This window comes from Nyctereutes procyonoides, unplaced genomic scaffold, assembly GCF_905146905.1.
Source record: "Nyctereutes procyonoides isolate TBG_1078 unplaced genomic scaffold, NYPRO_anot_genome, whole genome shotgun sequence".
Lineage (NCBI taxonomy): Eukaryota > Metazoa > Chordata > Mammalia > Carnivora > Canidae > Nyctereutes > Nyctereutes procyonoides.
In genome coordinates, this window is record NW_026575126.1 from 60,261,700 (window position 1) to 60,283,579 (window position 21,880).

The 21,880-nt window shown below is 47.7% G+C and overlaps 1 protein-coding gene across 3 annotated transcripts in view; it reads right to left on the reverse strand.

The window, feature by feature from the left end:
* Positions 1-482: 482 nt before the first annotated feature.
* Positions 483-21,880, reverse strand: part of ZG16 (zymogen granule protein 16) — a 42,151-nt gene continuing 20,753 nt past the window's right edge. For 2 of the 3 annotated variants that reach the window (XM_055340616.1, XM_055340617.1), the window contains exons 2-5: positions 6,141-6,270; positions 1,951-2,012; positions 1,643-1,775; positions 483-939 (exon numbers count right to left, since the gene is read on the reverse strand). In XM_055340616.1, coding sequence (XP_055196591.1) covers positions 624-939; positions 1,643-1,775; positions 1,951-2,005 — 504 coding nt within the window. In that variant the 5' untranslated portion in view covers positions 2,006-2,012; positions 6,141-6,270 and the 3' untranslated portion in view covers positions 483-623. The remainder of the gene's footprint in view (positions 940-1,642; positions 1,776-1,950; positions 2,013-6,140; positions 6,271-21,880) is intronic. The other variant, XM_055340618.1, reaches the window with a different exon arrangement.

Consider the following 21,880-nt stretch of genomic DNA (forward strand, 5'->3'; position numbering starts at 1 on the left):
AGCTAAACTAAGCAAGGACATTAGTGCTTCTGGGCAAAGCTGGGGAGGAACGAGGCTGGAGTAACAGGCAAGGCCCTTGACACAGGCCAAGTTTCAGAAGTCAGCTGGATTCTGGGAAAGAACAAAGGAAAATAGCCCAGGCCAGTCACAGATAGCAAGTGAATTAAGGTCAAGAGGGCCTTTTGGGGAAGAGGGACTATCAAGGGTAGAGGCGGTCTAAGGAGTGGAACATCTGGGGTTTTGGCGACAAGCCCCAGCCAGGCCAGCCCTTAGCCTTAGGACTCCAGTTTGGGTAAACAGTCTCAGGAGCTATCCTTGAAAAAAAGAGTTGGTACAAGCCCTAATCTTATCTCCTCTTGATAAATTACAAAGAAAAGCCCAGGACTCTGAGATCTCTCTCCTCTCCCTCCCACTCTTCCCTAGAATGACATCCGACAGCCAGATAGGAGATTCGCTCACCCGTCCACAGCCAGAGTCAGGAGGCAGATTCCAGCTGCACACACCCACACACACATGAGCCTTAGCTAGGTTCTTTTGTTTTTATTGAGCCTTGCAGATGGAGTTAGTGGTGAAGAGGTTCCCATACCCGTCGCCGCAGTGCAGGGCCTGGAGAAGGCTGGATCTCAGCAACTGCTGCAGTCACTGGGGTAGACGTCCCAGTGCAGGCCAATGGCATTGATGAGGGAGCCAGCACGGCCGCTGATGAATCGGAGCACAGTGTTGGGGTACAAGGGGACAGCGTTGAAGCTCGTGCCTGTGTCTTTCCCAAAAGGCAGGTAGCGGCCCTTGTCCGTCACAAAGACCAGCTTCCTCAGGTAGTACTTGTACTTGCCAGACACCTGGATCACTGACTCCCCGGGGTGCAGGAAGATCTCCTCCAGATCTCCCTGGGTGCCACCCACATAGTCGCTCCATACCTTGCCATAGCGCACCTGGAGGCTAGGGGCAGTGTGAGGAAGGAAGGAAGACTGACATTGGGCTGATCATAATTCAGGACCTCCCCGCCTCCCTGCTGAGACTTGCAGACTGGTGATGGGGCAACAGGTCTCCTGCCAACTCCACAGTATGTGAGGGGTGAGTGAGTCCTTGAGATCATATAGGGAACTTCAACTCACTTTGCCCACAAATGCAGAGGCTCAGAAAGGAAAAATTACCTAGCCAGAGTCAAGCAGACAGCGTTGGAACTTGATTTTGGAATCTAGATTCCCACTGTGCTGCCCACCCCACCCCACCCCCAATACAAAGGGAGCGGAGGGATCTTTCTGGAAAGTTCTCGTTAGGGAAGATACTTTGTTGTTCCAGGATGTAGTCCAGGATTAGAAGGCTATACATTGTCTGGAGAGAGTCAGCAAAGATGGAAGATGCCAGGGGGGGCTTACACCTCAGGTGGGGCCCGACTAGCCAGCTTCCAAGTGCCTGAGCAGCTATGGCCTATGATTTGCCTGAGGTCATGTGTGCTGGGGGGGCTGTAGGGTTATTAGCAGAGCTGGCCTCAGATCCCTGTCCTCTAACAACTTTCACGTATCATGTTATCCCTGGGAATTTGTTGACTGGAACAGCCATGACCCAAAGTGACTGAGAACTTTCCAGTTTAGCAAGATCAGAGCAGATCCCCAAACCACAGAAACACAAAGAATCTTACCCTACGATGTAGTATCTGTTGACCCGGACACGGAGGGCAGTGATAGGGCCTTCCAGCTGGTTGCCAGAATGGGAGAATCGCTCCCCTCCACCACCTCCATACTCTCCATTGTATGAGGAGGACCTAGCCTGAACTGGAGGGGACAGTAGGAGTTGAAGGGAGAAATCTCAAAAGCTCAGTTTCCCCACCACCACCTCCCACAGCTCAGTGCCCACCACTCCGAGCCAGCCTCTGAAAGCCTTCGCCACCAGCAATGCAGGAGGCTGCCTTCCCATGACACTATGCTGGGCTCCTGGCTTCTCACTTACTGGCATTGGCTGAGGCTGATGCACAGAGTAGGGCCAGAAGAGCAATGGTCAACATTCTGGGGCTGGAGTGGAAATAAGGAGAAAGTCAAGGTTTAGCCTTTTTTCTTTGGCTTTCATTTACTCAGGCTTCACTGACCTCCAGCTGAGTGTCAGTCTTCTTTGTCTTCAACTCAGACCTCACTGACCCAGTCTTGGGTTTAGAAAGGATTGTCCCTAATCTATAGTCCTGCTCTTGGCCGACTGTCTTCTGTCCTTAACCCCTCTGTCGTCCCTGGTCCAGAGGGAGCCAACTCCCTTCTTCCATCCCAGATCAGAAGATCAATCCTAACCCTCTATCTGGACCAAGCTGTGTTAAGTCCTGATCCCTCCTGCCACAAAGCAGGAAAAGCATTTTCAAAGAAGTAGAGACCATCTCCAAATCATAGAGATGGCTGAGTTTACCAAACCAGGAGTCTGAGCAAAGCCTAACTGAAATCTGCCTGTAAGGGATGGGCCTGGCGTGGGGGGACATCTGGGCAGAGTTCAAACTTCTAGCTTCCTGCTGATCTCAGATCAGAAGGAAAGGAGCATTTTAGAGGTGCATCTCTGTGACACCCGGGGAGTAGAGGTGGTGATAGAGGAGACTGCCACCACCAGCATCAGAGCAGTTCAGGCAGAGGTGGATAGAGATTGCAGAAGGTGTTTGGACTAGCTCCAGATATTAGATTCCAGATGCCTGCTCTATTTGTCATAATTCTTTCTCCACTAACACAAATCTGGCCACATTAATTCCCCCGAGCATCCCAGACATCCCCAGTTCTTCCGCTGAGACCCAGATATCTTTGCACCTCACTCAGATACAGATGCCCCAGTTAGCTGACCCGCAGGTTTCTCTTGCCACCCAATCCAAGTAGGCGCCTGTCTGGCTCAGCCTGAATTCACCTTAATTTGAACCCGGCCATCCCTGTCACCTCTTAGTTCAGGCCTCTGTCACCCCTCACCTGGCAGTTTCAGGTGCAAAGTAACCCCCCTGAAACTTTCAGATCTTTTATACCAGGTCTGAGCCCTCCTCCTGCTCTTTATCGTGTGAACCTCACCTCCTGAGCAAATATGATCAACCTCTTAGGATCAGTTGTCAAGCAGGGTCCGGAATATCTTATCCGGCCTCTCCCCCCAAGGGTGACAGATCACAGGGTGGGGTACTCGGGGCCAAGGCCAGATCTCAGGACGGACAGGCAGGATAAACTTGAGAAAAGGTCACCAACCGAAAGGACCATCAGCTTTGGGTGGGCTAAGTTACTAATCACTTCTGGGTGTGGTCTAAGATTCCCTCCCCTATTTGGTTGTTCTGCAGGTGCTCTCACCTGTACTATGTCATCTTTCAAGATAAACATTGTCCTTTCAGGGCATTTGAAATATAGATTCTCTTGGAGAGGGATTATACTCCCAATGCCCCATACTTAGGAGTGCCTACTATATTCCAGACAATTTTTTCCCTCTCCTTTTTACTTTATATGAAAAAAAAAAAATCCACATTGATAGAAAAATTGAAAGAATTGTACAAGTACCCATATACCCACCATGTCAATTCTACCATGGTTAATATTTTGCTGTATTTGCTTTTTTTTTCTTCCCCCGTCTATCCATCCTCAACCTGCCAGACTGTTCACAAACCTTTTCTGAGAAGGGTAAGGTAACAGGGGGGGACACCTGGGTGGCTCAGTGGTTGAGTGTCTGCCTTTGGCTCAGGGCTTGATCCCGGGGTCCTGGGATCGAGTCCTGCATCAGGCTCCCCGCGAGGAACCTGCTTCTCCCTCTGCCTATGTCTCTGCCTCTCTCTGTGGGTCTCTCATGAATAAATAAAATCTGAAAAAAAAAAAAAAAAGGTAACATGGTGTTGCCGGTGGACACTGAACACCTGTAGATCCCCCTCTTGGGAACAGTCAGTCCAGAGGGCACGTGGGAAGCTAAGGAAGTAAAAGTAGCCAGGTCCTCCTTGGGGGCAGTTCTGCTCAGGACCCCAGGACTCCTGGGAGCCACAGCTGAATCTTCTGGGGGTTACAGCCCACACAGGACAATTGCTCTTTCCTGTAGGTCTGAAATGCCTCCCGGATTGATGTCATAGATTTCTTCTCTTTGGAGGCCCTTCCTTTCCACCTACATCCCTAGAATGGACTCCTGAGTCTTGCTTCCTGACCCCTCTAAGATTGGCTCTTTGACCCTCTGGGTCAGCAGGTCCTCCCAAGCAGACAGAAGGATGGAGCCCCAGGAGGGGCTGGAGTCATTAACCTCGGTTATTAATGACTAGTAGTTGGACACACAAAGCACCCACCCATCACAGGCTCACCATCTAGGACTGAGAGCTCCTCCCAAGAAAGCAAGGGAACCCCACCCTAAGAAGCCGGAAATAGGACAGGGCTCTTCTGGAGATTGCTGAACCAGGAGGGCAGCCAGGGACACTGTGTCTGACCTCACTTCTCCAAGTTCAAAAGAAGCCTGTCCTGCTGACATACTTTTCCTTCATTCTAGATGTTCTGTTTTGTCTCTTGTCCTCTCTGGTTTTCCTTTGTTTCCTGATTCTGTGTCTTAAATTTTCCCCCATGTCTCCTGCTCTGAGGATTTTTCTTTATATTCTCTCTCTGTGGTTTTTCCTTCTACCTCTTCTCTTTGCCTCTCTTCCTCCCCCAAACTCTCTTTCCTCTGTCTCTTCTCTTACTGTTGTCTCTCTCCTCTTCCTTATTAGGAATATATCCTACAGGATGCAACCAAACACCAATATTAAAGATGGCCTCAGAGAGGTCTGAGGTGAATGCTTAGGGAGAATGCCCTCGCATTTCCATGCATGATGCATCTGGGATCCTCATAACAGAGGCCCCCACACTTGTCATGGGTTTATCTGATACACTTAATGAAGTTCTGGAATATAGGTGAGGTCCTGAGCCGATGACCAAGAAAGAATTCTTGAGACATCTTTGGTGAAAAATGGTGATTTAATTAAAACAAAGGGACAGGATCCGTGGGTAAGAAGAGCTGGGTAGGAAAAGCTGTTTGTTGCCCAGGGCCTGTGAAGAGTGGCTGATTATATACCTGGGAGTTGGGAGGGGTTTGGGGATAGCATCCTCTCTAAGGAACTTTGGAAGCAACATTTCCAGGACCCTGAGGGGGCTAGCTATTGTTGGGGAAAGGTCATTTATTACCAACTAATAAAACCTGAGTCATGAAACCCTTCAGATGTAAATGGTGGGCCACATTGGGGGATGATTGCTAACAAAAATCTTGGGGGTTTAGAGATAAAGGAAATTTCTTTTTTTTTTTTTTAAGATTTTATTTATTCATTCATGAGAGACACAGAGAGAAGAGAGGCAGAGACACAGGCAGAGGGAGAAGTAGGCTCCATGCAGGGAGCCGTACGTGGGACTCGATCTTGGGTCTCCAGGATCACGCCCCGGGCCGAAGGCGCCCAGATAAAGGAAATCTCTAAAGGAATTTTTATATGTTAAAGTAGACTTACAGGATCCTGGGGGGTGGGCAAAGATTGCCTTTTGCCCTTAGCAAAGTATTAACTTGGAGGCAGCTGAGTGGTAGAAGAATGCTCCACTGCCTGTTTCAAGGATTTGTCAATGTGCTGCCCCTGGCTTGTGCTTTGTCCTCAGCTAGTCCTCTGTTCCCCCATCACACTGACCCCACCTAAGCAGAGAGCCAGAGTTTTCCCATCCCTACAGACTGTTCCCTGTGTTCCCACAGCAGGCCCTCCAGCTCCTCTCCAGAGGGCAAGAGAGGCCTTCCTTCCAGTGGGAGAGGGTCAGGGCTCATCCTCTGTCGGTCCCAACCACATAGGCCATTGTGCAGCTCATGTGGGGACATCCAGGGTTTGCTTTGATTTGGTGCAGAAAGAGTCAAGAGGAAGATGGTGGAGGCATTGGGACTCCAGACCTCACCTCTACTTCCACTTCATTAACTCCTGTTTGAATTTTTCACATTTTACCCATGTGTCTGCTGGGGGCCTACCTGCCTTAGTCCTACAGGCAGTGGGGGTTGTCCCTGTCCCCCTTCTACAGGCAGTGGGTCACCCCTACCCTCAACCTACAGGCAATAGGGTCACTGTTCCCATCCTACAGGTAGTGAAAGTCCAAAGCCTCCCAAGCTTTCTACTGTTGCAGGGCAGCTTACATTCTCTCCATCTTCTCTGCCCCCCTGGCAAAGCAACTTACACGTTTGTGGAGCATCTGTATGTTGGAGGCAATGTTCGAGATGTTGGAGAGACAGCCACCAAAGAAGAGTTGAGTCACATACTCCCCTCAGGAGCTTTTGCTCCAAGGGCTGGGATGGGGGGTGGGGGTGCTGTCAGACAATGGAACAACTGTTAGCACATGACAGGCCTGAGGAAGTACACAAAGCAGAGGGAGCTGGGAGCTGGGCTGGAAAGGCTGCTCTGCTGCCTGGGGGGCCTCCCTCCTCAGGTAACATTGATGAAGACTAAGACCTGACTGAAGCGATGGAAAGAACAGATGTTTGGGGGTAGACTGGGCCTGGTGAAGGCCTGAGTGCCAAAGCCCTGAGTGGGCGTGCAAGCAGTGAGTGTGTGGAACTGTGTGCAGTGGAGCAGGGGCTGGTGTTAAGTGTGGAAGTCATGAGGGTGGAGAGGGAGGTGTGGACAGCAGACAGGGGGCAGATGCTGCAGGGCCTGAGAGGCCTGGTCAGGAGTTTGGATTCCTCCTGATGGTGAGGGGAGCCGTTGAGGGATCTTACCTTTTTTTTTCTTTTTTTAAGATTTTTATTTATCTATTCATGAGAGACACAGAGAGAGAGGCAGAGATGTGGGCAGAGGGAGAAGTAGATTCCCTGTGGGAGTCTGTGGGGGACTCCATCCCAGGACCCCAGGATCACTCCCTGAGCCAAAGGCAGACAGACACTCAACCACTGAACCACCCAGGCGCCTGAGGGATTTTGCTTTTTTTTTGGGGGGGGGGTGCTTTTTAAAACTGGAGAATGAGGGCAGCCGGGGTGACTCAGTAGTTTAGCACCACCTTCAGCCCAGGGTGTGATCCTGTAGTCCCGAGATCCAGTCCCACGACAGGTTCCCTGCATGGATCCTGCTTCTCCCTCTGCCTGTGTCTCTGCCTCTCTCTCTGTGTGTGTCTCTCATGAATAAATAAATAAATAATCTTTTTTTAAAAATAAAACAGGAGAATGCAGAGACGCCTGGGTGACTCAGTGAAGTCAGCCTGGGAGTCTTGGTTTCCCTCAGGTCAAGATCTGGGGTGGGAGATTCGAGCCCCACCTCCCGCTCTGAGCTGGGCGGAGTCTGCTGGTCCCTCTCCTCGCCTCTTTCCCTCGCGCTCTCTCTCTCAAATAAATATTTATTTATTTTTATTTTTAAAAAGATTTTATTTATCAATTCATGAGAGACACAGAGAGCAGAAACACAGGCAGAGGGAGAAGCAGGTTCCCGCAGGAAGCCCACGTGGGACTCGATCCCCGGACCCCAGGATCACGCCCTGGGCCGAAGGGAGGTGCTCAACCTTCTGAGCCACCCGGGCTGCTCTCGAGTAAATATTTTTTAAAATAGATAGATGATGATGATGATCTCAAGTAAATATTTTTTAAAATAGATAGATGGGGGTCCCTGGGTGGCGCAGCGGTTTAGCGCCTGCCTTTGGCCCAGGGCGCGATCCTGGAGACTCGGGATCGAATCCCACGTCGGGCTCCCGGTGCATGGAGCCTGCTTCTTCCTCTGCCTGTGTCTCTGCCTCTCTCTCTCTTACTGTGTGCCTATCATAAATAAAAAAAAAATTTAAAATAGATGATGATGAAGAAGAAAGATAGATAGATAGATAGATAGATAGATAGATAGATAGATAGATAGAAGTGGAGAATGGGGCGCGGTGGGGGTGGGTGGTAAGAGCGGAGGTAGGGAGGAATCTGCCTCTTCCCGCCCATCCTGAATGTTTCAAAATGTTTTTCCAAACAATGGCAGATCTGTTTCCTGGTAAGAAAAAAAAAAAACAAAAACAAAAACCTCTATTTCCTTGTGTAGGCCTTGGGTCTCCCTCGTGGCTTCATTTGAACAAAGGGCTTTAGCACAAAAGCAAATGTGAATATTGCTTCTCTGTTCACCCTTCACTGTTCCAGTGAGGAAACTAAAGTCTCGCGAGAGGAGTGACCCCACTCAATTGCAGACGGGGTCCCTCTACCCCCTGCCCTCCTGTGCCCAGTGCCCCGCATGCCAGCCCCTGCAGTGGCCTGCAGTTTGCCCATGCCACTCCTGCTGCCTTCTGCTTGTCTAGTATCTTCTACCCTCAAGACATTCATTGACACCCGCCCCGGCACCTCTCACCAAGCGTCTATCGCAGGTGCCCTCTCCCCAGCCCCTCCCTCCACTACAGATTTCTTCTCTCTGGCCTCCAGCTGTGCTTCCTACATCACCAGCTTGCCTCTGATTACTCTGTGCTGTAATTTATCTGTTTACATGGAACCTCCTCTACTAAACCTGGAGCCCACTGGAGGCCAAGCCAGTGTCTTCACCTCTGACTTCCCCGTTCCTGCTCCCCACCTGGCACCAGAGCAGGTGCCCCAGAAATGACAGTCTTAGCTCCGGTGAGAATTCTACTAAATGCGCATCCTTTGTCTTTTCACTCCAGTGTCTCTCCTCTGGTAGGCTCCTATTTGGGTTTTCTTGTTTCTTATTTCTGAATCTTCTGGTAAAATTCTGCGTTCAGTAGAATACTGGACATAAAGACCAAATTTCAGGTTGAGGTTCTCTATCCAACACTCATTAGCGGAGTGAATGTAAAGAAGTCACATTTTAGGGCCTAGATTTCTGCATTTGTAAAATAAGAAAAAAAGGTCTCCAGGTCAACCAAAATCCTCAAGGATGATGTTTTTCTTTTTTTTTTTAAGATTTTATTTATTTATTCATGAGAGACACACAGAGAGAGACAGAGACACAGGCAGAGGAAGAAGCGGACTCCATGCAGAAAACCCGACGCGGGACTCGATCCCGGGACTCCAGAATCACGCCCTGGGTTGAAGGCAGGCGCTAAACCGCTGTGCCACCCAAGGATCCCCAGATGATGTTTTTCTATCTGTAGGTCTTAACTCGCTACTGGACCACGAAATCAGACTATATATTTTTAGTTTATTTATTTATTTATTTATTTATTTGTTTGTTTTTTAGTAATTTGTACATATAAGGTGGGGCTCGAGGCCGTGACCCCGATATCAAGAGTTGTGCGCTCTTCTGACTGAGCCAGCAGGGCACCCCAAGACAAACATAATTTTAAACACGGACCTCGGGGACGCCTGGGTGGCTCAATGGTTTAGCGCCGCCTTCAGCCCAGGTCGTGAATCTGGAGTCCTCTGATCGAGTCCCACATCATCAGGCTCCCTGCATGGAGCCTGCTTCTCCCTCTCCCTCTGCCTGTGTCTCTGACTCTCTCCCTCTCTCTCTCATGAATGAATACATATAATATTAAAAAAAAAACTTTAAAAATAAATAAAAGTGGAATAGAGAAGAAAGTGAGAGCATCACATGCAACAAGTCTAAATACTGTTTCCTGAATTATTGTTTCAGTTAAATACTCTCTACTGTGTATTGGCTCACAATATAAAATGTTCTTTCCTATTGTGAATTGGTATTTAAAAAAAAAAATCCTTGGAAAAAAAACCTTTCCCTCTCTCAAAGGGTAAGATTCTTTGTATACCAATGCAGTTCAAAACTGCCAGGCTAGAAGTGGGTTGGGACACCTCTAGGGTAGTAACCAGAGCACCTCCAGAAACCCAAAGTATATGTTGGTAATCTTTTTTTTTTTGAGGGAGGGGAAACATGTAATTGACATGTAACATGATAACATGATCAATTTCAGGTATATAACAGACTGGACATGTATATATTGCAAACTGAGTTAATTTTTTTTTTTAAAGATTTTATCCATTTATTCATGAGAGACACACACAGAGAGAGGCAGAGACATAGAGAGAGAAGCAGGCTCCATGCAGGGAGCCCAATGTGGGACTCCATGATCACTCCCTGGGACTGAAGGCAGGTGCTCAACTGCTGAGCCACCCAGGCTCACCCTGAGTTAATCATTTTTTGAAGTCAGAAACCTATAGCGATAGACCAGGAATATATTAGAAAGAGACAGGTCCTAAAGGGCTCCTGCCCTTACTCATTCCATGAGCTTCTGTTTGTTTATCTGCCATAGGAGATCAGTTCGATCAATTTGTGTCAAGCCCCTGGCACAGATCTGGCCCACATAAGTACAGAGTAAATTTCTCTCTCTCTCTCTCTCTCTCTCTCTCTCTCTCTCTCTCTCTCTCTAATTCTCACAAAACATGGCCTTTCTTTTTCCATCTCTTTATCTGAAGATAAAGTTGATGAGGGCAGCCCTTGTCTTTCTCATCTGCAGTTAGCTGTATTTATGGCTTAGCTTAGTTCAGATCCTGGAGATCTTTATCAAATGCATTTTTTTTAAGTTTATTTTTTTAGTCATCCCTGCATCCCACATGGGGCTTCAACTCATGACCCCAAGATTAAGAGTCACATGCTCTTCAGACTGACGCAGCCAGGTGCCCCTCAAAGAAATAATTTTCTGTAAGTTGATTTGAACATTTAAGTTAAAGTCACTTGGAGGGACACCTGGGTGGCTCAGCGGTTGAGCATCTGCCTTCGGCTGAGGGGATGATCCTGGGATCTGGGTCGAGTCCCACATCGGGCTCATTGCAGGGAGACTGCTTCTCCCTCTGCTGTGTCTCTGTGTCTCTCATGAATAAATTTTAAAAATCTTAAAAAAAAGTCACTTGGAAATCTGGTTCTGATTTCATTTTATTGGGGCACCTGGATGGCTCAGTCAGTTAAACATCTGCCTTCGGGTCAGGTCATGATCTCAGGGTCCTGGGATCGACCCCTGCTTTGGGACTCCCTGTTTAGCGGGGAGTCTGTTTCTCCCTCTCCTTCTGTGTGTTCTCTCTCTCTCTCTCAAATAAATAAAATCTTTTAGAAAATGTAATTTCCTTTTATTGAGCTATGATTACATGGTAATTTTTAAAAATCTGTGTGTGCTTTTTTTTTTAAAGATTTTATTTTTAAGGGGCACCTGGGTGGCTCAGTCAGTTGAACATCCCACTCCTGGTTTCGCGCAGGTCATGATCTTAGGGTCGAGGGATTGAACCCATGTCAGGCTCCACACCCATCATGGAGCCTGCTTGGATTCTTTCTGTCTCCCTCTTGCCCCTTCCCACCAGCTCGTGCTCTCTTAAAAAAGAAAAAAAATAATTAAAAAAAATCCAATGAGTATTTTTTTAAGTTTTTAAAGTAATCTCTACACCCAACGTGGGGCTCGAACTTACAACCCCGAAGTCAAGAGACAAGGGATGCCTGGGTGGCTCAGTGGTTTAGCACCTGCCTTTGGCCCAGGGTGTGATCCTGGAGTCCCAAGATCAAGTCCCACATCAAGCTCCTGGCTTGGAGCCTGCTTCTCCCTCTGCCTCTCTCTCTCTCTGTGTCTCTCATGAATAAATAAATAAAATATTAAAAAAAAATAATCAAGCCAGCCAGGTGCCCCAATTTCTGTGTTTTTGCCTTCAGCCTCAGTACCTCTTACTGAATGGTTTGATCAATTGCAACTCTTTGTGTTTTCATTTGTTTCATTTATTTTTTCCTTTGTTTCCTGTATTTGTTTTTCTCCTCACCAAGAATAATCACCTTCCAGAACATATAACAATATAACAATATCAAATATTGATACAACAATATCATAGTGGGAATCAGGTGAGGTCATTCTGCCAGGATGCAGTCATTATCACTGTGTGCGGAAGAATTCATCTAACAATATGAGCAGATTTAGTGTCCTTCATATATCACAGGAGGCTCAGTCACCTGCTCCTGTGCGATGTGTTCTACAAATGCATGACGACAGGGTCAGTTGGTGTGCCCTTGTGGTGTGCTGGTGAAGGACATGGACGGCCGGGCAGGACCACTCAGAAGCCTGGGGCGAGTTATTTTACCTCTCTCTGCTTCTGTCTTCTCATATGAAAAATACACACAGGGGATCCCTGGGTGGCGCAGCGGTTTGGCGCCTGCCTTTGGCCCAGGGTGCGATCCTGGAGACCCGGGATCGAATCCCATGTCGGGCTCCTGGTGCATGGAGCCTGCTTTTCCCTCTGCCTGTGTCTCTGCCTCTCTCTCTCTCTGTGTGTGACTATCATAAATAAATAAAAAATAAAAAGAAAAGAAAAGAAAAAAAAAACAAAAGCTTTAAAAAAAAAAGAAAGAAAAATACACACAAACAAAAAAGTGATCATTGTGCCTGCCTCCATGGGTTGCTGTGGTCCTGAAATGGTTAATGTTGGTAAAGTTCCAGACCACTGCCTGGTACAAGGTGAGGTGCCAAGGAAGTGCTTCTTGTTCCTCATGGTCTAAGGAGTGACTCTGTCCTGTGAAAGTAAGAAAATCATAGGGGCATCTGGGTGGCTCGGTTAAGGTATCTGCCTTCTGCTCAGGTCACGTCCCAGGGTCCTGGGATGGATGGAGTCCCACATTGGGCTCTTGGCTCATCAGGGAGCCTGCTTCTCCCTCTCCTTCTACCCCCCCCCCTCACGTTCTCTCTTGCTCCCTTTGCTTTCTCTCTTTCTCTCAAATAAATAAATAAATCTTTAAAAGAAAATCATAAAGTTCCTAATTGCCCTGCATGTTTTACTTTATTTATTTTATTTTTTTAAGATTGTATTTATTTATTCATGAGAGACACACACAGAGAGAGGCAGAGACACAGGCAGAGGAAGAAGCAGGCTCCATGCGGGGAGCCCGATGCGGGACTCGATCCCGGGTCTCCAGGATCACACCCCGGGCTGAAGGCAGCGCTAAACCGCTGAGCCACCGGGGTTGCCCCATTTATTGTTTTTTGAGATTTTATTTATTCATTCATGAGAGAGAGAGAGAGACGCAGAGACACAGGCAGAGGGAGAAGCAGGCTCCATGCAGGGAGCCCGACGTGGGACTCGATCCCAGGACTCCAGGATCATGCCCTGGACCGAAGGCAGGCGCTAAACCGCTGAGCTACCCAGGGATCCCCTATTTATTTATTTTTACCCCTCGTTTTAGTTGTAAACCTAAATTGTATATTTCTAGCATTCCATACATACACTTCATCTTGTTCTTTTCTCCCCCCTCCCCCCACTCAATAGGACTCAGTACTCTGCAGACGAACTAAAGCCCCAGAGGCACCACCACCATCATCCCACCCGCCTGAGGGCAGAGCTCACAGATTTTAGTACTTCCCAACTCTGGCCCTGTCACATCAAGGTTATGAGATGTCACATATCTCCTCTAGCATCATCACCTTTTCATGTCCACTTGGCTAATGAAAGAATAAGGGCAAAGGGGTCAACTAAGCAGAGAACAGTGATACGAAGGCCAAGATAGCTTGAACTGAACATCATTAAAAGCACTTAGTGAGCTTGCTGGAAAAATGGAAATGAAGTGTCCTGCTGGGAAGGGCTCACACCCTGGTGAGGGGCAAACCTGATCAACTGGTCTTCAGAGTGTAGTGAATGAGCAAAGCCAGAGGGCTAGGGATTCAGTCAAACACAGGGGAGGGAACCAGGGTCCCGGCTGTGACCACGAAGTGTGGTCACAGATGCCAGAACTGCACAGTGAAAAGAGAGAAGCACGCTGAGGTCTGGCTCTGCCACCCTCCTTGGGCAAATTACTTAACGTCTCTGAATCTCAGTTTCTTCATTAGAGAAGAAAGGATGAGATCCACCCCAAGGGTTATTTTAGAGGATTAAATGAAACATACAAATGTGCTTAGTCAGGGGCACCTGGCTGGCTCGGTCAGTAGAGCAACTCCTGGGCATGATTCAAGCCCCCCGTTGGGTATAGAGATTACTTTATAAAAGAAAATCAATGTTCTTAGTAAATTGCTTGACACATAGAAGGCGCAAGGGCCAGGAGCAGTAGCATTGGAGGAGTGCAGACTTTGAAACAAAGTAGGAAAATCAGTGCACGGACAAAGTGGGACACATCATCCTTCACTGTGGAAAGAAAATGTCTGGGCAGACAGGGCTCACAGAAACTGTAGGAAGCCTGTAAGAATCCTCAGACAAAAAAAAAAAAAAAAAAAAAAAGGAATCCTCAGGCAAGCTATGAACAGACCCAAGAGTGAAAGCATGGTGTCCATGATTGCTAATCTATCCTTGGAGAAGGAGCCAAAGGGGCCAACCCTCTCTCAGAGGCTGAGAATGAACAGGGAGGAGAGCTAGGGCTCCTGCCTGAAGGCATCAGCTTTCTGCACAAGAGAGAAAGCAGGTCCATTGATGACAAGATTTGAGACTGGGCAAAGTTTGCTAGGGAAGCTGTGAAAGATCTGGAAGAGCTTTGTAGGGAAGGGAAAGAAAGAGCATTGCCCAGATCCACATTGACAGCGTGACTGAGGGACCAGGTGGAGTTAGGGGCGTAAATGGGGTGAGTTTGTGTGATTTTCTCCAACCGGGCTCACTAACCTGGTAGTAGGATAATAGGCAAGAGGTTGTATTGGTCCAAGGTAGAAGCTTTATGAGGAAGGTGTGGCTGAGGACAAGGCTAGCAAGTGGCAGAGAGAGGTTGGTTGGAGCAATACACCGTAAAGTCAGGGTTATAGAGGAAGTGCAGTAAGATCAGGGAGGGACTCCAGGATGTGGGCTCCAGGAAAAATATCAATAGGATGCACCAGGAGGTGGAGTGGGAGAGAGGGGAGGCTCAGAGTCTGGGGAATCTGGTGGTCAGTGTAGAGCAATCTTGAGTGGTAATGAGATGGAAGGGGAGATCTTTTATGGTCTTTTTTTTTTTTTTTTTGAAGATTGTATTTATTTATTCATGAGAGACACACTGAGAGAGGCAGAGACATAGAAGGAGAAGCAGGCTCCTCACAAGGAGCCTGATGCAGGACTCAATCCCAGGACCCCCAATCGCACCCTGAGCTGAAGGCAGGTGCTCAAACGCTAAGCCACCGAGGTTCCCCCTTTATGGTCTTTCAGAGATGAGAAGCAATGCTATATCAAGACAGAAGAGGACAGAAGTGCTGAATGCCTACTTTATGAGGTGCTTTATATAAACTATCTACTATTACTTCCTTATAGCCCTTCAAGTTGGGAATTCGTGAAAAATGGGAATCAAATATAGGAATCTCAGATTTAATCCCAAGACTGACTGGTTCCAAAACCCAGATTCTTTCCACCACTGCAAATATCCCCAAAGAGGTGGCACTTGGGACCTTTCTAATTCATTATCATTTTTAAAAATTTATTTATTCATGAGAGACACAGAGAGAGGCAGAGACAGGCAGAGGAAGAGGCAGGCTCCTCATGGGGAGCCCAATGTGGGGCTCGATCCTGGGACTCCGGGATCATGCCCTGAACCAAAAGCAGATGCTCAACCACTGAGCTACCCAGGCATCCTGATTCTTTTTTTTTTTTTTTTTTTTTTTGCTTTTTTGTTGGAGTTCAATTTGCCAACATATAGCATACACCCAGTGCTCATCCCATCAAGTGCCCCCCTCAGTGCCCATCACCCAGTCACCCCCACCCCCCGCCCACCTCCCGGCATCCTGATTCTTATCATTTTTTTTAAGTTTATTTATTTCGCTAATCTCTACACCCAACACGGGCCTTGAATTTATGACCCTGAGATCAAGAGTCGCATGCTCCTCTGACTGAGCCAGTTGGGCCCCCCCATTCTTATCATTTTTCACAGTTCTCAAGGTTGGAATCTCTGACTAGGGATCCTGAGCAGCCACTAGGTACAATTGGCAGGCCCTGAGCAGTGATGAAACCTTCCTGAGTTCAGCCCTGTCTTTATTCCCTGTTGGCAGCAAGATGGCCCCTGGTGAGGGTTGGGACTCTCAGTGGGATAGGGCCCCACTGCAGAGTGCATGAGGGTGAAGGGAAGAGCAACAGGAAATAGCTGTACTCTTTTGTTTAAGCTCTGGCTGTATTTCCTATGATTGACCTCCTCAGGAAGTCATTCATTCAGCAGGAGGAGAAGGTTGGAGATGGTCAGATCTGGGCTTGGATTCAGCTCCAGCACTTGAGTTGTGTGACTTTGGGTGCCATTGCCCAACTTTCTCAGTTGGCCTAGAATTAAAGGATTTTCTGAGATGTGGAACTTCCAGTGCTAAAACCAGATTGGTCCTGAGGCGCCTGGTTGGCTCAATCAGTAGAACATGTAACTCCTGATTTTGGAGTCGTGAGTTCAAGCCCACATGAAGCATAGAGCTTACAGTAAGTACATACATACATACACACAGAAAACTGGGATGATCCAGACAAAATTGGGATGGTTGGTCACCCCAGATGGGCTACTCAACACTTCTAAGCCTCAGTTTCCAAGTACATTACAGCTACCTGCTATCTGCTTCTCTGCTCCTCACCACCTGAGGTTGTGCTTTTCAGAGAACATAAAAGCAAGGAATGTGGTTTAATTCCATTTGGTTAGAAGAAGCTCAAGTTTGCCTGCCTGCTCCTTCATCTGCTGAAGCTGAACTTCTTTTTTTTTTTTTAATTTTTATTTATTTATGATAGTCACAGAGAGAGAAAGAGAGAGAGGCAGAGACATAGGCAGAGGGAGAAGCAGGCTCCATGCACCGGGAGCCCGACGTGGGATTCGATCCCGGGTCTCCAGGATCGCGCCCTGGGCCAAAGGCAGGCGCCAAACCGCTGTGCCACCCAGGGATCCCTGAAGCTGAACTTCTGAAGGACAAATCAACTTTCACTGACATGCTGCTTGGAGTCTTCAGCTGTTGCTCATGTTGTGACCTGGACCCAAAGTCATAAGCCTCCCTAGTTGAACCACCTCCCCTCCTGTTCCTGGCCCCTGCGTCTTGCTGTCAGGTAAGCATGGCAAGATCCAAGCACACATGCTCAGCAAACAGTAGTATGACAGTGGCTGGGCACAGGTGGATGAGGGCACCTTGAAACATAAAACCCAGAACTCTGGTCACAGTATCATTGCATACGGAGGAATCTTTAGGCTTCAGCCAGAATGAGTGGCATGAGCACAACAGGAAGAGAGCAAAGTCTTTCTGAAGGCTCGTCTTCCCTGGTGCCTGCTGTCAATTCTGTTTTTGCCGGAGACTGGTGACCACCACATATTGCCCAGGAGCCAAGTGCATAGGGAATTCAGCAATGTGCAGGAAGGCAGTGGAGCTGTCGTTACCATAGGAGAGTGGGTTCTGAGCAGAAAGTAAGGAGAAGTGGATGAACTCAGCAGTCATAAATGTGACCATCCACAGTTCCTCAAAAAGGTAACCAGAGTCACCATATGATTGAGAAGTTCTACTTCTAGGTACAGACCAAAGAGAAACCGAAAACATGTGCACACAAAAGCCTGTGCTGGAACATTCCATAGCATAGTCCTTTGTGATAACAAAGAAGTAGAAACAACTCACATGGCCCCTCAACTGATGAATGGATAAAAACAATATAAAATATCCATACACTAAAATATTCAGCTATAAAAAAAGAATGAAGTATTGATTCATGCTACAGCATGGATGAACCTTGAAAACATTATGCTAAGTGAATGATGCCAGATACAAGAGGCCACATGTTATATGATTGCATTTATGTTAGATGTCCAGAATAGGCAAATGCATAGACATAGCAAAGATAGTTTTTGCCAGTGTCTGGGGGAGGAGGGAACAGGGAGTGACTGCTAATGAGTACAGGGTTTCTTTCCGGGATGATGAGAATGTTCTGAAATTAGATAGTAGTGACAGTTGCACAGTCTTATGAATATAGTAAAATTCACTACATCTTATTGAGTGAGCTTCATAGCATGTGAAGTGTAGCTCAAGAGAAATAATAATAAAGTTTGGCCACTCAGTTCTGTTACCTGTAGAGAGTGCAGCAGTGGAGTGATGCCTTCAGGATCCCGTTGATACCCCTTTGGCATTGGGATGGGGTCTTAGAGGAGGAATGGATTTGGATGGATGAATCTTCTGCACCCAGAATACAAGCAGATCCTCCAGTTGGATCACCAGTGGCTAACTGCCCATGGAGGTAGTAAACCTTTGTGATGAATGGGGCCCTGACCGCCAGGTATGTGGTGGAGGACCTAAAGCTTAATGTTTCTCTGAGACCACCCATCTCCGTCAGAATCAAGCTAAGAGGGATGCCTGGGTGGCTCAGTGGTTGAGCGTCTGCCTTGATCCCGGGTACGGGGATCGAGTCCCACATCGGACTTCCTGCAGGGAGCCTGCTTCTCCCTCTGCCTGTGTCTCTCCCTCTCTGTGTGTGTGTCTTTCATGAATAAATAAATAAAATCTTTAGAAAAAGAAAAAAGAAGCAGGCTAAGAACCTAAATATGAGCAGGCTCATTAAGTGTAGGAATTGGGAAGGGATACGGTAGCCCATTGGGCCCTCTTTTCTCCTGGGAACATCTGGTGTGCGGCCATGTGTCACAGGGTGCAGGGCCAGGTGCTGGCCACTGAAAGAACTGTACGGTATAGAGGTGGCCAGATTGGACAAGTGGGATCCAAGTGGAAGTGAAGGAGGCACCTAGCAAGTCAGATAGCAAGTCCTTTAGGCAGAAAGTGAGCAGAATGCCAAGGAGTAACTCACCTACCTCCCAAATTTCCTTCCTTCCATTTTCGCGGGGCCTGGCATCCTCTGGACCTTCTGACTAGAGAGGACATAGCCCCAGATGGTGGCCTCCCATTTGCTGGCAGGTTTCATCAGAGAGGCTGCACTGCTAGAAAAGTCGGCTTCCTCTGCCTCCTCAGTCTGCCCTTCCCCAAATAAATTAGGTGGTTTTATCCAGGGAGATTTCCCATGTGCTCCACACCCCCACACCCAAGCAGGAGCACATAATTGACATATGCTGAGACCCGCAGGAACTTGGGCCATGTGGGTTGCTAGTGCTAAAGACCCTGGTCCTGGAATTGCTTGGCTACTTGGCTGTCTTTCTCCCATCCCCCCGCCCCGTAACCTCCACAAGGTCAGGGACCATGTCTGATTGTCCACTCTTGGATCCCCGTGCCTGGCACATAGTAGATTCAAAAATAAATATTGCTTGCATTTGTGCTTTTACTGGTAGCCAAAATGTTCCCAACCAGTTTAGGGTGGGCAGGTTGTGCTTTTCCTGGGCAAGTGAGGAGTCCTTTAGGAGGGGCTCCATACCCGAAAGTAGCCAGGCTCCCCAAAACATAATCATAGCTGCCCCTCCACTCCTGGCTGCAGTTCCACTCAGCTCATCAGCAAGGATTCTGACACACCCAGGCACACATGCACACAAGCACACGCATGCATACATATGTAGGAGCACACCCATCCTCACACATACTCAGATTCACATTGGCTTCTCTTCCCCCAAATTAGGCATCCAGTTACACTTCCTTTTTTTTTAAATATTTATTTATTCATGAGACACACACACACAGAGAGAGAGAGAGAGAGAGAGAGAGGCGGAGACACAGGCAAAGGGAGAAGCAGGCTTCATGCAGGGAGCCCAACGGGACTCGATCACGGGAGTCCAGGATCACATCCTGGGCCCAAGGCAGGCGCTCAACTGCTGAGCCACCCAGGGATCCCCTCCAGTTACACTTCCAGTATGAAGTATCTGCTAGTGAAGGTGCTTGGCTGTCTCTTTTGGAAATCCAAGCTAACCCATCTTAGATGGTTCCTGATCAATTTTCTTAGAACCCGGCAGCCCCGGTGGCGCAGCGGTTTAGCGCCCCCTGAAGCCCGAGGTGTAATCCTGGAGATCCGGGATTGAGTCCCACGTCAGGCTTCCTGCATGGAGCCTGCTTCTCCCTCTGCCTGTGTTTCTGCCTCTCTCTCGCTCTCTCTGAATAAATAAATAAATAAACCTTTAAAAAAATTTTTTTTTCTTAGAATAAAAAAAAAAAATTCTTAGAATCAAGCCCAGAATGGAGTCATCCCTTTTGGAGATCCTGGGTGAATAGACAAGCATCATTTACTCTTTTTTTTTTTTAATTTTTAAAAAGTATTTTATTTATCTATTTGACACAGAGAGACCACAAGCAGGAGGAGTGGCAGGCAGAGGGAGAGGAAGAAGCAGGCTCCCTGCTGGGTATGGAGCCCCCATTAGGGGCTCGATCCCAGGACCCTGAGATCATGACCTGAGCCAAAGGCAGACACTTAACCGACTGAGCCACCCAGGTGCCCCAAGTGTCATTTACTCTTGGATGCCTTCCCTGCACACCTTTCTACCCACCACAGAGAGAGCTCCGGCTCTGTCTTTGGAGAAATCATGGAAGCCTTCCCAAAGTTACGAGGCTTTAGCTGAGCCTTGGCAGACAAGTAAAAGCCAGGTAGAGAGGTGTTCCAATCTCAAGGAGAAAGGGACTCTGTTTACCTGGCACCCAGTAAAGGGCCATTATCACTGGACGTTTTGTAGATACATGATAAATACGTACTGGAGAAAGGCAGACAGTAGACTCAGGGGCTGTAAGTTTGTGTGAGTGTGAGGTCGTAGCACAAATGAAGTTGAAGCTAGAGAGGTGGGTTTGGAGCCAAACCATGAAGGGCTGTGCACTAAGCCAGAGAATTTCCATCTGATCTAGCTGGTAGCAGTAAGCTCTCAAAGATTTTGAAGCAGGAAGGTGATAAGATCAGAACTGTCTTTTGGGGGTACTTGGGTGGCTCAGTCAGTTAAGCATCTGCCTGGGGCTCAGTTCATGATCTCGGGGTCCTGAAATCAGGCTTCTTATCTGAGCCACACATAGTGCTCCCTGATCAGCAGGGAATCAGCTTCTTCCTCTGCTCCTTCCACTGCTCATGCTTTCTATTTCTCACTCTCTCTCAAATAAATAAAATCTTTTAAAATAGAAAAAAAAGAGCTGTCTTTTTAAAAGATTAGCCTGGAGGGGATCCCTGGGTGGCTCAGCGGTTTCGCGCCTGCCTTTGGCCCAGGGTGTGATCCTGGAGTCCCGGGTTCAAGTCCCGTGTTGGGCTCCCGGCATGTGTCTTCTCCCTCTGCCTGTGTCTCTGCCTCTCTCTCTCTCTCTCTCTCTCTTTGTCTGTCTATCATAAATGAATAAATAGATCTTTAAAAACAAATAAATCTTTTTAAAAAAAATTAGCCTGGAAAAGATTAGAATGGGGGAGAAATTGAGTGAGGGAAACCACATCAGAAGGCTGTTGAGACAGGCCACCAAGGTGTGGCTATGGGGGTGGAGAGGGTCATCACATTCGCAAAGTATTTTACATATAAAATCACCTGGACAGGCTGACGTGGAAGGAAATGAGGAAGAGGAAAGATTCCAGGATAGTACACCTTCCTAGCTCAGCACACTGGGCAGATTGCAAAATCCCATTAGCTCAGATTGACATAAAGGAGAATAAACATAGAGGGAGAGATGGTAGGTTTTAAAACCTTTTTATTTTGAAATATTACACAACTATAGAAAAGTAAAAAAAAAAGAGGAAATGTATTGTGCAATAATAATGAGGCCATTTTTTTTAAAAGATTTTATTTATTTATTCATGAGAGACAACACAGAGAGAGAGAGAGGCAGAGACACAAGTAGAGGGAGAAGCAGGCTCCATGCAGGGAGCACAACGTGGGACTTGATCCCGGGTCTCCAGGATCACGCCCTGGGCTGAAGGTGGCGCCAAACCGCTGGGCCACCAGGACTGCCCAATGAGACCATTTTTTAAAATTTATTAGTTACCTGTGAAATCTAGTTCTGTTCTAGAACATAGTTGACAGGTGTAAGATTATATAAATGACCATTTTTGGTCTCGAGTCACAGAAATGCCACCCAAACTATTAAACACAAAGGGAAACGTATTATAAGGACACCAGAACCCAAGGACAGGAGTGAAGCTGGGCATCAGGAAGGAACTAGAGGGCACCTGGGTGGCTCAGTGGTTGAATGTCTGTCTTTGGCTCAGGGCGTGATCCCAGGGTCCTGGGATGGAGTCCTGCGTTGGGCTCCCCTCAGGAAGCCTG